Source organism: Cetorhinus maximus, chromosome 9, assembly GCF_964194155.1.
Source record: "Cetorhinus maximus chromosome 9, sCetMax3.hap1.1, whole genome shotgun sequence".
Classification (NCBI taxonomy): Eukaryota; Metazoa; Chordata; class Chondrichthyes; order Lamniformes; family Cetorhinidae; genus Cetorhinus; species Cetorhinus maximus.
The window spans coordinates 92,661,932-92,675,965 of record NC_135887.1 but is presented as its reverse complement, the minus strand read 5'-3'; the positions used below and the strand labels follow the sequence as shown (position 1 = coordinate 92,675,965).

Genomic DNA, 14,034 nt, shown 5'->3' with positions numbered 1-14,034 from the left:
ATTTCCATATCAATATGTCATTTCTGTGTGTCTGTGTGTTTTTCTATAGCAGTACAACCATCAAAACACATTTAAAACACGTTGAAATATGAGAAATGTAAGTTTTTTTAAAAAGAAAAATTTTTACCAATGAGATTTTTTTTGGAGGAGACAACTTTGTGCCAAGAGAATATTAAAAGAATCGCCTCAGACACCAGAAATCGTTTTCTTTTGCTTCTTCTCACCTCCGTTCTGTACCTGAAATGCACAGACCAGGAGGTGCCAGTTTGCTACTATCTGATCTCAGTCAGGGCTTGCCTGTGACACCCTTACAGTTAAATAGCCTCTCATTCTTACACGCATATCAATAGAACAAGCACTCTTGCAAGATTCCAGAGGCAGGTACTGTACCTCAGCAGGTAACCAATGTCTTCAGAAGGACGAAGGGACAGCCAATCATACTAAAAATAAATGTTATCTGTGTGACAGTCTGACGAGGGTTTTTTAAAAAGAGATGGCTGCAGTATTTTAAATTTAGGAGTTTGTAGTGTGAAATCTGAAGCACAATTTAATTGTCACGGAAAGTGAATTTTCACAGAGCTTTCCGTTCGTCCTCCTAACTTCAGCAGAAGGGCCACGGAAAGACCGAAATGGCGTAAACATCATACACTGTTTACTCTGGGCTTTTCACGGCGTTTCCACCCAGATTACAGCGGGAAAAAAGCGCGGGAATCTCCGCGTAAAATCAACAATACAGATTTGGGGGAGGGGAGAGGTGTTGAGGAGTTTAATTACAAGTCCCTTTAGCCGGGTAGTGCACCTGAATAGTTGTTTTCCTTGCTGTCCCGTCTGTTTAGAATAAATCAAGAATCTTGTTTGAGAGTGGGCATCTTTTCTTTTCAACATTGTTTCGATGTTTTGTTTTATAAAATCTGAACATAAAGGAAAATTGAAGCCTTTTGTTGGGTACATTTCCAAGTTTGCACTACCATAATCTCTTCCACCCATTGTGCATACCAGGAAGTGTGGGCTTTTCCCTCCACCCTGGGGTTCTGTCCATTAAAATTAAATGGGATTTTTTTTTTGACTTTACACTTCCGGCCAGAAGCCTTGCCCAATGACCGTGCACTTTGGAAATTTAGGTGCCTGCTACAAGTAGTTTCAATGGCTGGATTATAATGTGCATCCACATTCCTGGCATATAAAGTTGATGGTTGAGACTCTCTGCTGGCAGTGCAAACAGATTTGTTTGCTATTCCCAAATGATTGGGTGGTTGGCCCATGGAGGTGGGGTGGTCAGAGATGTGCAGAAAATGTAAATCGACAATCCCATCAGTGTGTGAATAGGTCATGAAATGACAGCTTGCCATGACTGTATGGACAGCTGATGATGCTGCTTTCAGACTCTTGTATGGCAGCAGTACTATCTCCCCCTGTATTTTGGTGACTCTACCAAAAAGGAGTCATTAGCTCCGCACTGTTAATGAGGCTATTTCTGTTTGGTGGTTTTCATTACATGTTGCATACTTTAAATTGTAAGACCGAAGGCGATGGCCCTTACATGGTGTGGTCATTCTAATAGAGATTCTCTCTTTCATTTTTGTAGACCTAAAGGGCCCAGCTCAAAATGTCTGACACAGAAGAAGTGTAAGTATTTATCCAAAGTATTGTTAGTCATAATTTAGTTTAACCAATGTTTGGGATGACAGAATTAAAGCGGATGAGAACCAATTCAGTTTTGCCGTGAAAATTTTTAACTGCAGGCCAGAAACTTGTCTTTGTAATACCTGTATTTTAAAGTCTTTAAACAAATCAATGTCGATGTGACTCTGCATTGCTCGTTTTACCTGAGAGTAACCATGTGTTCTTTTCTCCTCTTGCAGGTACGAAGGTAAGTCCATCCTTTGTCTTGCATGTACAGATGTAATGAAGCCAAGCTTACACACATGTATAGTAATCATTGTAATAATCTTTGTTGTAGCATGAGAATTTGATCACATTCTAATGCCTAATTGTTCACAGTTATTCACTTTGAATTCATTTTTTGTCCCAGTAGATTATTGCACAATATTTTAAATTATTTCAAATTAGACATTAACTCTGAGGGTTGGTTTGACATTGTGGAGCATGCCAGCACCCTAGTGGTTCCAATAGAAAAGGGGCCAGAGCCATTCTGAGATGTGGTCTTCACTTAAATAGAGCCAGAGACATGTGGATACCAATCGGGTATCCCAATTCAGCTGGCTCGATTCAGGTTGACTCAATATTGAGCGGTCTGGGAGCAAGGGAATTTGGTGATGGAAAGTGTAGTTTATTTTTGTGGGGTTTGATGTAACACTCCTGCTCCTCCATGTTCCACAAAAATAATTTGAAATTTACCTTTCTGTAGAATCATAGAAGGAGGCCATTTGGCCACATGTGTTCATGCTAGCTCTCTGCAAGAGCTATTCAGTTAACTCTATTCTCTTGCTCTGTAAAAATGTTTTTCCTGTTGTCACCATTGGTTCTTTTGCCATTCACCTTAAACCAGTGTCCTCTGGTCCTCGATCTTCCTGTCTAGACCCAACATGATTTCGGACACTTCGATCATATCCCCTGTCACCCTTCTTAAAGAAGAACAGCTCCAGCTTCTCTAATCTATTCACAAAACTGAAGTTCCTCATCCCTGGAACCATTCTCGTAAATATTTTCTGCACACTCTCTAAAGCCTTCATATCATTCCTAAAATGTGCTACCCAGAACTGGGCACAATATTCCATTTGAGGACAAACCAGTGATTTATAAAGGTTCATCATAACTTCCTAGCTTTTGTATTCTTATACTTCTGTTCATAAAGCTGAGGACAGTATATTCCTTTTTTAATCACTTTGTCATCTTCAATGACATACCCTTAAGCCTCTCAGTTCCTGCATTTACTTTAGGATTATACCCTTTATTTTATATTGCCTTTCTTTGTTCTTGCTACCAAAATGCATCACTTTTCACTTCTCTTCATTAAATTTCATCTGTCACATGTCAGTGCATTCCACCAGCCTGCCTGTAGCCTCTTGAAGTCTATCACTCCTTCTCACAGTTCACAATATTTTGCAGTTTTGTGTCATCTACGATGTTAAATTTTAAATTTTAAAATTGTGCCCGTACATCCAAGTTTAGGTTGTTAATATAGATCAAGGAAAGCAGACACCCCAGCACCAACCCCTGGGTTCTACAGTGAATCCACTGTATTCCTCCAGTCTGAAAAGTAAACTTCACCACTACTTTCTGTATCCTGTCACTCAGGAAACTTCATATCCATGTTGTCACTGTCCCTTTTATTTCACGGGCTTCGACAAGTCTATTATGTGGCACTTTATCATATGCCTTTAGGAATTCCACATACACCACATCAATTATGTTACCCTCATCAACCCTCTCTGTTACCTCATCACAAACCTTGAACAAGTTAGTTAATCATGATTTGCCTTTAAGAAACCTGTGCTGGCCTTCCTTAATTAATCCACATTTGTCCAAGAGACTGTGATTTTGTCCTGGATTATCATTTCTCAATGCTTTCCCACCACCAATGTTAAACTGAATGACCTGTAGTTGCTGGGTTTATCCTTACCCAGGGATAAAGGTGTAGCATTGCAATTCTCCAGTCCTCTAGCATTAATCTTGTACGTATGGATGATTGGAAAATTATGGCTGCTACCACCACAATTTACATCCATACTTCCCTTAGCATCATTGGATGCATCCCATCTGGTCCGGATGACTTATCAACTTTAAGTACAGTCAGCCTTTATAATACCGCCTCTTTATCAATTTTTAGCCTATTCAGTGTCTTAGCCACCTCCTTTTTCAGCGGCCTCTTTCTCATTATCACCCATTTTGGCAAATTAAACTCAACCCTAAACTTTATTTCTGACGAGGCCAGCGAAAGAGGAGGTAGTTGATCACTGAATAGGCTAAAAATTGAAAAAGAGGAGGTATTAGAAAGGCTGTCTGTACTTATGCTAAAGTTTATTTTAAATTATTATAACGATAACAAAAATAATGGCAGATGGTGTTGCAAGAATCCAGAGTAATGGTTTTATATTATTTGCAATTGAATCACAATTTTTGTTTTTACAAAAACGATGATACTTAAAAAAAATCCTAACTTTTAATGAAGTAAAATGGAAAATTGGGCAGGCTGTATAATGGTTGGCTGATTCAACCTCGCTCGTTTTACACCCCTGCCATTGTTGAAGGTTCTGGCGTATTCCTTTATATCAATTGACCGCTGTGTTGTCAGTCAAAATGTGGCATCTAGCAGAGTGATTGCAGTCACTTATTGTGTTGTAGTTGATTTAACTCCTTACTATATCATTGCCCATATTGTGCATCTGTATGCATATGTAACTTACTTATGTGAACTATGTGGCAAATCAATAACATTTCTATTAAGTTGGTTAGTTGCAATGACAGTAATACATAAAATATATTTAAAATAAAGATCTGTTATTTTAAATTATTCTGTACATTCTATATGTGTGTGTGTTTTTATGTGTATAGACAGAGATGGCATCTAAAGTATACCTATATGAACTACTTCAACAATTGCCAGCAATTGTTTTAATGTTCTGTCGTTCAGGATTCACTTAATTTATATGCCTCCATATATTCTTTTACACATTCCTTTCCCTGCTTTAATTTTGATTTATTTAATATTTTAGTCTGTAATTAGACTGATTTTGAATTAATATAATTATCAATTTTTCAAAAATACTTGAGTTCTTTCTTATTTTATAATTTTTTAAAAATGTGTTGCAATATTATGTACAGTATTTCTCAGAGGTTGGAAATGTCAGTTTCTGAACTGCAAACTCAGCTTGGATCTGATGGTTATTCTCTTAACACTGAGTCTGCACAGCTGCCATTACGAATAGAGAGAAGTTCTGGCTCATGGAAATTTCCTGTCTTCCCTTTCCCCCTTCCCTGTTCATTACTTTTTGAGATTTTGCTCCTTCTCTATTTGTCTGATCAAGTTGCATTTTGTAGCTTGTTAGGTATGCTTTTAAAGTTTGTTACATATTGTTTTGTGGATTGGGTGCTAAAGATCTCATCATAACTTCCAAACTGTAAGGATTTAAAAAGAAATAGCTTCCTCCAGTTTTCTCTCCTTGCCAGAAAGTGCAAACTCCTTGCAATGATGCTGGAAGCCATTCTTCAACTCAAGCCTTGCCAGTGAGTGTTAGCAGGCTATTTAACCATACCCTAATAACCAAGCCCCATGGATGCTGGCAGGCCTCTGGAATGTTGCCTGAGTGGCCATTCTTTTTGTGTGAACCTGGGCAGTGAGTTTTGGTCGGTCAGATAAATCATTGCAACCATATATGATCCTGCTCTGACAGTGATCCTCCCACATGTGCACTTTCTAGCAGAAGTCATTGAATGATATTTCTGGCTGACTTTTCTCTGTCTAGTTTAGGATGCTGTGGTCAATTGTAATGTCCTAAGTTGTGCCCTAACTGGAAGCAGTTAACTCAGCTCAGGTTAGGGGTGAAAACTGGGATCTTCTAGGAGCATTTTTAGCTTCTCCAGTTTACAGCTAGCTAAAGGTCCAGGACTTTTGTAGGGAATCTTGTAGTCGATGCCCATGGTGAAGGCAGTGTAAGTAATGAAGACTGAGTTTGCTGCGATTAATCACCATCTATTATCTCTGGTGTTGGATTACAGAACATGAAGAACATCACGAGGCAGGTAATGATGATGATTCCCAATTTCTCTTTGTTTTGCCCACTGTCATCTTTTACTTATATAACTTAATACTACAATACAATTCCAGCACTCTTAATGTTGTAATGTCATGAAGGGCAAGCAATTTAGTATTTTTTTCTGAGCTATAGTTACCAAATTCTATCTGCATTTTTGTATCTTGCCCAACTAGCTTTCTTCATATGTGAGGCTAGGCAGGGTATGTTGACAGATTATTTGACTTTGAAGAGCATCACAGCAGAACCTAATCTTGCCTTCACCTATCATCTACACATGGAGTAACAGCAGACTTTATTGATAGGGATCACAAGTGGGAAGCAACGGTTGACATTTTACCTGTGCCTAGCTCAAAGCTATTGGGAACAGCTGTAATGCTCCCTGCCTGAGGCTTGCATGATTGAGCAAGGGCAAGACATTCAGACTGGGGCCTTCCAGTAACACCTAATTTACCCACTGTGTTTCCCCCTCTTTTTATAATTGCCTCTTAAGATACACCATCACAGAAAAATTTCTTTCAGGTTTTCTATAATTTCCCCTTACCCTGCTTAGTTCCTTGGGGAGAATGGAACTGTGGAACTCATTGGGCACATCTCCGAGGATACAAACCCATCCCTTAACCAGATTATGATGTACACATACGACTGCTAAATGACAACTGTAATGGAACTCCCCTGAAATCAAATCTTAATGGCCCGTTGAAAAAGTGGATCTTGTTGCAGGTGTCATGTTTTCACTAAAAAAAAACCAAACAAATCTGCGTAATGCTGTGCCAACTTTTAAATCAAATCACAGCATGACTAGTGCTGAGGGCTATTAAGTATCTAATGCCTGCTTTCACCTAAACATAAGCAAAAGTAATAGATAACCTTTAAAATTGGCTATTGTATAAATTTATTTACATCGTGATTTGATTAACAAAGGAAAGTCAAACTCTGATATATGCAATAGGTTGGCAGTCAATTAGATAATAGGTTAACCCTTTCCACATTAATTTCAAGAAGAAATGTTTATATTGGTTTCCTGCTACAAACTTAGATTGAGTGTGTTTAGGATGTCACCAGAACAAAGAGATTGCTTGTAAAAGTGCAGTGTCAGAATAAATTAGACTTGGTACCAAAATACTTATAGAAGGTATTTGCATATGTCATGGTTTCAACATTGATTTGAATTTGGAAATATAAATAAGAATATAATTGTGAGTGCTTGGTGAATTTGTAGCACTAAGGTTTTAATTGTAACCAGGTTTTGATGTTTTGGAATTGATCTTCATTGTGTTGTTTCACAGTGAATGGAAATGCTTTCGATCTGTTAGAAAAGTTTGATCTTGAGCATGGTTGGACTTTTTCGTAAGTGCAACTTGTCAAAACCGATTTTAAGTGAATTCCATTGTAACTATAATTGTTCACAAATTCACAATCCTAATTCTTAAAAATCTGTTAATCCAACAATCTTCAGATTTTCAAAATCCACGTTGAGATTTAGTAGTCACTACTTCCTCATTCATTCAACATTTTCTACTATTCTTTTCAACCGTGGTAGTGTCATTCAATTTGGACTTTTACCATTCACACTGTTTTCCCAATTCAAAGGCAATGAAGGTAAAAGTTCTACTGTAACCCAACCAAGAATGATGTAGATTACACCTGCTGCCTTGGGCCATATGCCAATCAAAGATTATATAATATATCATTTCATGATACATAAGTAAATAGATTTCTTTTAGAAGAATTTCTGCAATAAAAGCTTCAATATTAAGCTTAATATCAATGAACAGAAAAATGGTTCTGCATTTAAAAAAATTTCCATTTAGTGCGAGCTGATTGCCTTTCGCATTCAACTCACCCTAAATGTCCTGAAATGTCAGGAATTTAAGGGTGTTGGAATGATACTTGTGATTTTTTTTTTGTTTGTGTGCATGTGTAACAAAGTTGTCCTTTATTTCAACAATTAGATGGTATTTGTGCATGCTGAAGTGAATTGCAGTGAAAGTTGTGTTAATGGTGTCAGGGTGTGGTATTTTGCTCTTGTGCAGATTTTTCTTTAATTATACACTGGTTTCTCCTGATATGACTTTTATAACATATTTATGTCAATATTATTCCTTTTCTGCTTTTCCACCTGTGCATATCTATTCCATGCACTGCTGCTTTTCTGCTTGCTACACGCTAACACCATCTTCAGAAGAGGTTGTGCAAGAGACTGTTGATTTTGTCCTGGATTATCATTTCTCAATGCTTTCCCACCACCAATGTTAAACTGAATGACCTGTAGTTCCTGGGTTTATCCTTACCCAGGGATAAGGGTGTAGTATTGCAATTCTCCAGTCCGCTAGCATTAATCGTGTACGTATGGATGATTGGAAAATTATGGCTGGTACCACCACAATTTACATCCATACATCCCTTAGCATCATTGGATGCATCCCATCTGGTCCCGATGACTTATCAACTTTAAGTACAGTCAGCCTTTGTAATACCTCCTCTTTATCAATTTTTAGCCTATTCAGTATCTTAGCCACCTCCTTTTTCAGTGGCCTCTTTCTCATTATCACCCATTTTGGCAAATTAAACTCAACCCTAAACTTTATTTCTGACGAGGCCAGCGAAAGAGGAGGTAGTTGATCACTGAATGGGCCAGAAATTGAAAAAGAGGAGGTATTAGAAAGGCTGTCTGTACTAAAGCTAAAGTTTATTTTAAATTATTATAACGATAACAAAAATAATGGCAGATGGTGTGCAAGAATCCAGAGTAATGGTTTTATATTATTTGCAATTGAATCACAACTTTTGTTATTACAAAAATGATGATACTTTTAAAAAAGCCTAACTTTTAATGAAGTAAAATGGAAAACTGGGCAGGGTGTATAATGTTCGGCTGATTCAACCTCGCTCGTTTTACACCCCTGCCATTGTTGAAGGTTCTGGCGTATTCCTTTATATCAGTTGACCACTGTGTTGTCAGTCAAAATGTGGCATCTACCAGAGTGATGGCAGAAAGTTATTGTGTTGTGGTTGATTTAACTTCTTACCTTTGTGCATCTGTGTGTATATGTAACTTACTTATGTGAACTATGTGGCAAATCAATAACATTTCTATTAAGTTGGTTAGTTACAATGACAGAGTAATACATAAAATATATTTAAAATAAAGATCTGTTATTTTAAATTATTCTGTACATTCTATGTGTGTGTGTCTGTTTTTATGTGTATAGACAGAGATGGCATCTAAAGTATACCTATATGGACTGCTTCAAAAATTGCCAGCAATTTTTTTAATGTTCTGTCGTTCAGGATTCACTTAATTTATATGCCTTCGTATATTCTTTTACACATTCCTTTCCCTGCTTTAATTTTGATTTATTTAATATTTTAGTCTGTAATTATACTGATTTTGAATCAAAATAATTATTAATTTTTCAAAAATACTTGAGTACTTTCTTATTTTATAATTTTTTTAATGTGTTGCAGTATTATGTACAGTATTTCTCGGAGGTTGGAAGTGTCAGTCGCTGAACTGCAAACTCAGCTTGGATCTGATGGTTATTCTCTTAACACTAAGCCTGCACAGCTGCCATTACGAATAGAGAGACGTTCTGGCTCATGGAAATTTCCTGTCTTCCCTTTCCCCCTTCCCTCTTCATTACTTTTTGAGTTTTTGCTCCTTCTCTATTTGTCTGATCAAGTTGCATCTTGTAGCTTGTTAGATATGCTTTTAAAGTTTGTTACATATTGTTTTTTGGATTGGGTGCTAAAGAGTTCTCTCATCATAACTTCCAAAATGTAAGGATTTAAAAAAAAAAATAGCTTCCTCCAGTTTTCTCTCCTTGCCAGAAAGTGCAAACTCCTTGCAATGATGCTGGAAGCCATTCTTCAACTCAAGCCTTGCCAGTGAGTGTTAGCAGGCTATTTAACCATACCCTAATAACCAAGCCCCATGGATGCTGGCAGGCCTCTGGAATGTTGCCTGAGTGGCCATTCTTCTTGTGTGAACCTGGGCAGTGAGTGTCAGCCGGTCAATTAAATCATTGCAACCATATATGATCCTGCTCTGACAGTGATCCTCCCACATGTGCACTTTCCATCAGAAGTCATTGAATGATATTTCTGGCTGACTTTTCTCTGTCTAGTTTAGGATGCTGTGATCAATTGTAATGTCCTAAGTTGTGCCCTAACTGGAAGCAGTTAACTCAGCTCAGGTTAGGGATGAAAACTGGGATCTTCTAGGAGCATTTTTAGCTTCTCCAGTTTACAGCTGGCTAATGGTCCAGGACTTTTGTAGGGAATCTTGTAGTCGATGCCCATGGTGAAGGCAGTGTAAGTAATGAAGACTGAGTTTGCTGCAATTAATCACCATCTATTATCTCTGGTGTTGGATTACAGAACATGAAGAACATCACGAGGAAGGTAATGATGATGATTCCCAATTTCTCTTTGTTTCGCCCACTGTCATATTTTACTTATATAACTTAACACTACAATACAATTCCAGCACTCTTAATGTTGTAATATCATGAAGGGCAAGCACTTCAGTATTTTTTTCTGAGCTATGGCTACCAAGTTCTATCTGTATCTTTGTATCTTGCCCAAGCAGTTTTTTTCATATGTGAGGCTAGGCAGGGTATGTTGACAGATTATTTGACTTTGAAGAGCATCACAGCAGAACCTAATCTTGCCTTCACCTATCATCTACACATGGAGTAACAGCAGACTTTATTGATAGGAATCACAAGTGGGAAGCAATGGTTGACATTTTACCTGTGCCTAGCTCAAAGCTATTGGGAACAGCTGTAATGCTCCCTGTCTGAGGTTTGACTGATTGAGCAAGGGCCTGACATTCAGCCTGGGGCTTTCCAGTAACACCTAACTTACCCACTGTGTTTCCTCCCTCTTTTTTTTAGTCACCTCTTAACATACACCATCACAGAAAATTTGCTTTCAGTTTTTCTATAATTTCCCCTTACCCTGCTTAGTTCATTGGGGAGAATGGAACTGTGGAACTCATTAGGCACATCTCCGAGGATACAAACCCATCTCTTTACCTGATTATGACATACACATACGACTGCTAACTGTCAACTGCAATGGAACTCTCTTGAAATCAAATCTTAATTGCCTGTTGATAAAGTGGATCTTGTTGCAGGTGTTTTGGTTTCACTGTGTAAAAAAAAGGACCAAACAAATCTACGTAATGCTGTGTCAACTTTTAAATCAAATCGCAGCATGACTAGTGCTGAGGGCTATTAAGCATCTAATGCCTGCTTTCACCTAAACATAAGCAAAAGTAATAGATAACCTTTAAAATTGGCTATTGTATAAATTTATTTACATCGTGATTTGGCTAACAAAGGAATGTCAAAAACAAAAAACTACTGCGGATGTTGGAAATCCAAAACAAAAACGGAATTACCTGGAGAAACTCAGCAGGTCTGGCAGCATCGGTGGAGAAAAAAAGAGTCGACGTTTCGAGTACTCACGACCCTTCAACAGAACTGATGAACAGTTCTGTTGAAGGGTTGTGAGGACTCGAAACGTCGAATCTTTTCTTCTCCACCGATGCTGCCAGACCTGCTGAGTTTCTCCAGGTAAATCTGTTTTTGTAAAGGAAAGTCAAATTCTGATATATGCAATAGGTTGGCAGTCAATTAGATAATAGGTTAATCCCTTCCATATTAATTTCAAGAAGAAATGTTTGTATTGTTTTCCTGCTACAAATGTAGATTGAGTGTGTTTAGGATGTCACCAGAACAAAGAGATTGCTTATAAAAGTGCAGTGTCAGAACAAATTAGACTTAAGTACCAAAATACTTACAGAAGGTATTTGCATATGTCATGGTTTCAACATTAATTTGAATTTGGAAATATAAATAAAAATATAATTGGAAGTGAGTGCTGGGTGAATTTGTAGCTCTAAGGTTTTAATTGTAAGCAGGTTTTGATGTTTTGGAATTGATCTTGATTGTGTTGTTTCAAAGTGAATGGAAATGCTTTCGATCTGTTAGAAATGTTTGATCTTGAGCATGGTTGGACTTTTTCGTAAGTGCAACTTGTCAAAACCGATTTTAAGTGAATTCCATTGTAACTATAATTGTTCAAAAATTCACAATCCTAATTGTTAAAAATCTGTTAATCCTACAATCTTCAGATTTTCAAAATCCACGTTGACATTTAGTAGTCACTACTTCCTCATTCATTCAACATTTTCTGCTATTCTTTTCAACCGTGGTAGTGTCATAAAATGTGGACTTTTACCATTCACACTGTTTTCCCAATTCAAAGGCAATGAAGGTAAAAGTTCTACTGTAACCCAACCACGAATGGTGTAGATTACACCTGCTGCCTTGGGCCATATGCCAATCAAAGATTATATATTATATCATTTCATGATACATCAGTAAATAGATTTCTTTGAGAAGAATTTCTGCAATGAAAGCTTCAATATTAAGCTTAATATCAATGAACAGAAAAATGGTTCTGCATTTAAAAAAATTTCCATTTAGTGCGAGCTGATTGCCTTTAGTATTCAACTCACCGTAAATGTCCTGAAATGTCAGGAATTTAAGGGTGTTGGAATGATACTTGTGATTTTTTTTTCCTTTGGGTTCATGTGTAACAAAGTTGTCCTTTATTTCAACAATTAGATGGTATTTGTGCATGCTGAAGTGAATTGCAGTGAAAGTTGTGTCAATGGTGTCAGGGTGTGGTGATTTGCTCTTGTGCAGATTTTTCTTTAATTATACACTGGTTTCTCCTGATATGACTTTTATAACATATTTATGTCAATATTGTTCCTTTTCTGCTTTTCCACCTGTGCCTTTCTATTCCATGCACTGCTGCTTTTCTGCTTGCTACACGCTAACACCATCTTCAGAAGAGGTTGTCCAAGAGACTGTTGATTTTGTCCTGGATTATCATTTCTCAATGCTTTCCCACCACCAATGTTAAACTGAATGACCTGTAGTTGCTGGGTTTATCTTTACCCAGGGATAAGGGTGTAGCATTGCAATTCTCCAGTCCTCTAGCATTTATCGTGTACGTATGGATGATTGGAAAATTATGGCTGGTACCACCACAATTTACATCCATACATCCCTTAGCATCATTGGATGCATCCCATCTGGTCCCGATGACTTATCAACTTTAAGTACAGTCAGCCTTTATAATACCTCCTCTTTATCAGTTTTTAGCCTATTCAGTGTCTTAGCCACCTCCTTTTTCAGCGGCCTCTTTCTCATTATCACCCATTTTGGCAAATTAAACTCAACCCTAAACTTTATTTCTGACAAGGCCAGCGAAAGAGGAGGTAGTTGATCACTGAATGGGCTAAAAATTGAAAAAGAGGAGGTATTAGAAAGGCTGTCTGTACTAAAGCTAAAGTTTATTTTAAATTATTATAACGATAACAAAAATAATGGCAGATGGTGTGCAAGAATCCAGAGTAATGGTTTTATATTATTTGCAATTGAATCACAACTTTTGTTATTACAAAAATGATGATACTTTTAAAAAATCCTAACTTTTAATGAAGTAAAATGGAAAACTGGGCAGGCTGTATAATGGTCGGCTGATTCAACCTCGCTCGTTTTACACCCCTGCCATTGTTGAAGGTTCTGGCGTATTCCTTTATATCAATTGACCACTGTGTTGTCAGTCAAAATGTGGCATCTAGCAGAATGATTGCAGAAACTTATTGTGTTGTGGTTGATTTAACTTCTTACCTTATGATTGCCCATATTGTGCATCTGTGTGCATATGTAACTTACGTGAACTATGTGGCAAATCAATAACATTTCTATTAAGTTGGTTAGTTGCAATGACAGAGTAATACATAAAATATATTTAAAATGAAGATCTGTTATTTTAAATTATTCTGTACATTCTATGTGTGTGTGTCTGTTTTTATGTGTATAGACAGAGATGGCATCTAAAGTATACCTATCTGAACTACTTCAACAATTGCCAGCAATTTTTTTAATGTTCTGTTGTTCAGGATTCACTTAATTTATATGCCTCCATATATTCTTTTACACATTCCTTTCCCTGCTTTAATTTTGATTTATTTAATATTTTAATCTGTAATTATACTGATTTTGAATCAATATAATTATCAATTTTTCAAAAATAAATGAGTTCTTTCTTATTTTATAATTTTTTTAATGTGTTGCAGTATTATGTACAGTATTTCTCGGAGGTTGGAAGTGTCAGTTGCTGAGCTGCAAACTCAGCTTGGATCTGATGGTTATTCTCTTAACACTGAGTCTGCACAGCTGCCATTACGAATAGAGAGAAGTTCTGGCTCATGGAAATTTCCTGTCTTCCC

General features: G+C 37.1%; 1 protein-coding gene across 1 annotated transcript in view; it reads left to right on the top strand.

Moving 5' to 3' along the window:
* Positions 1 to 1,614: 1,614 nt before the first annotated feature.
* Positions 1,615 to 14,034, top strand: part of tnnt3a (troponin T type 3a (skeletal, fast)) — a gene marked incomplete at its 5' end in the record, with an annotated part of 71,148 nt that continues 58,728 nt past the window's right edge. Inside the window, 3 exons of the mRNA XM_078549090.1 lie at positions 1,615 to 1,630; positions 5,680 to 5,703; positions 10,098 to 10,121. Of these exons, the coding sequence (XP_078405216.1) occupies positions 1,615 to 1,630; positions 5,680 to 5,703; positions 10,098 to 10,121 (64 nt within the window). The remainder of the gene's footprint in view (positions 1,631 to 5,679; positions 5,704 to 10,097; positions 10,122 to 14,034) is intronic.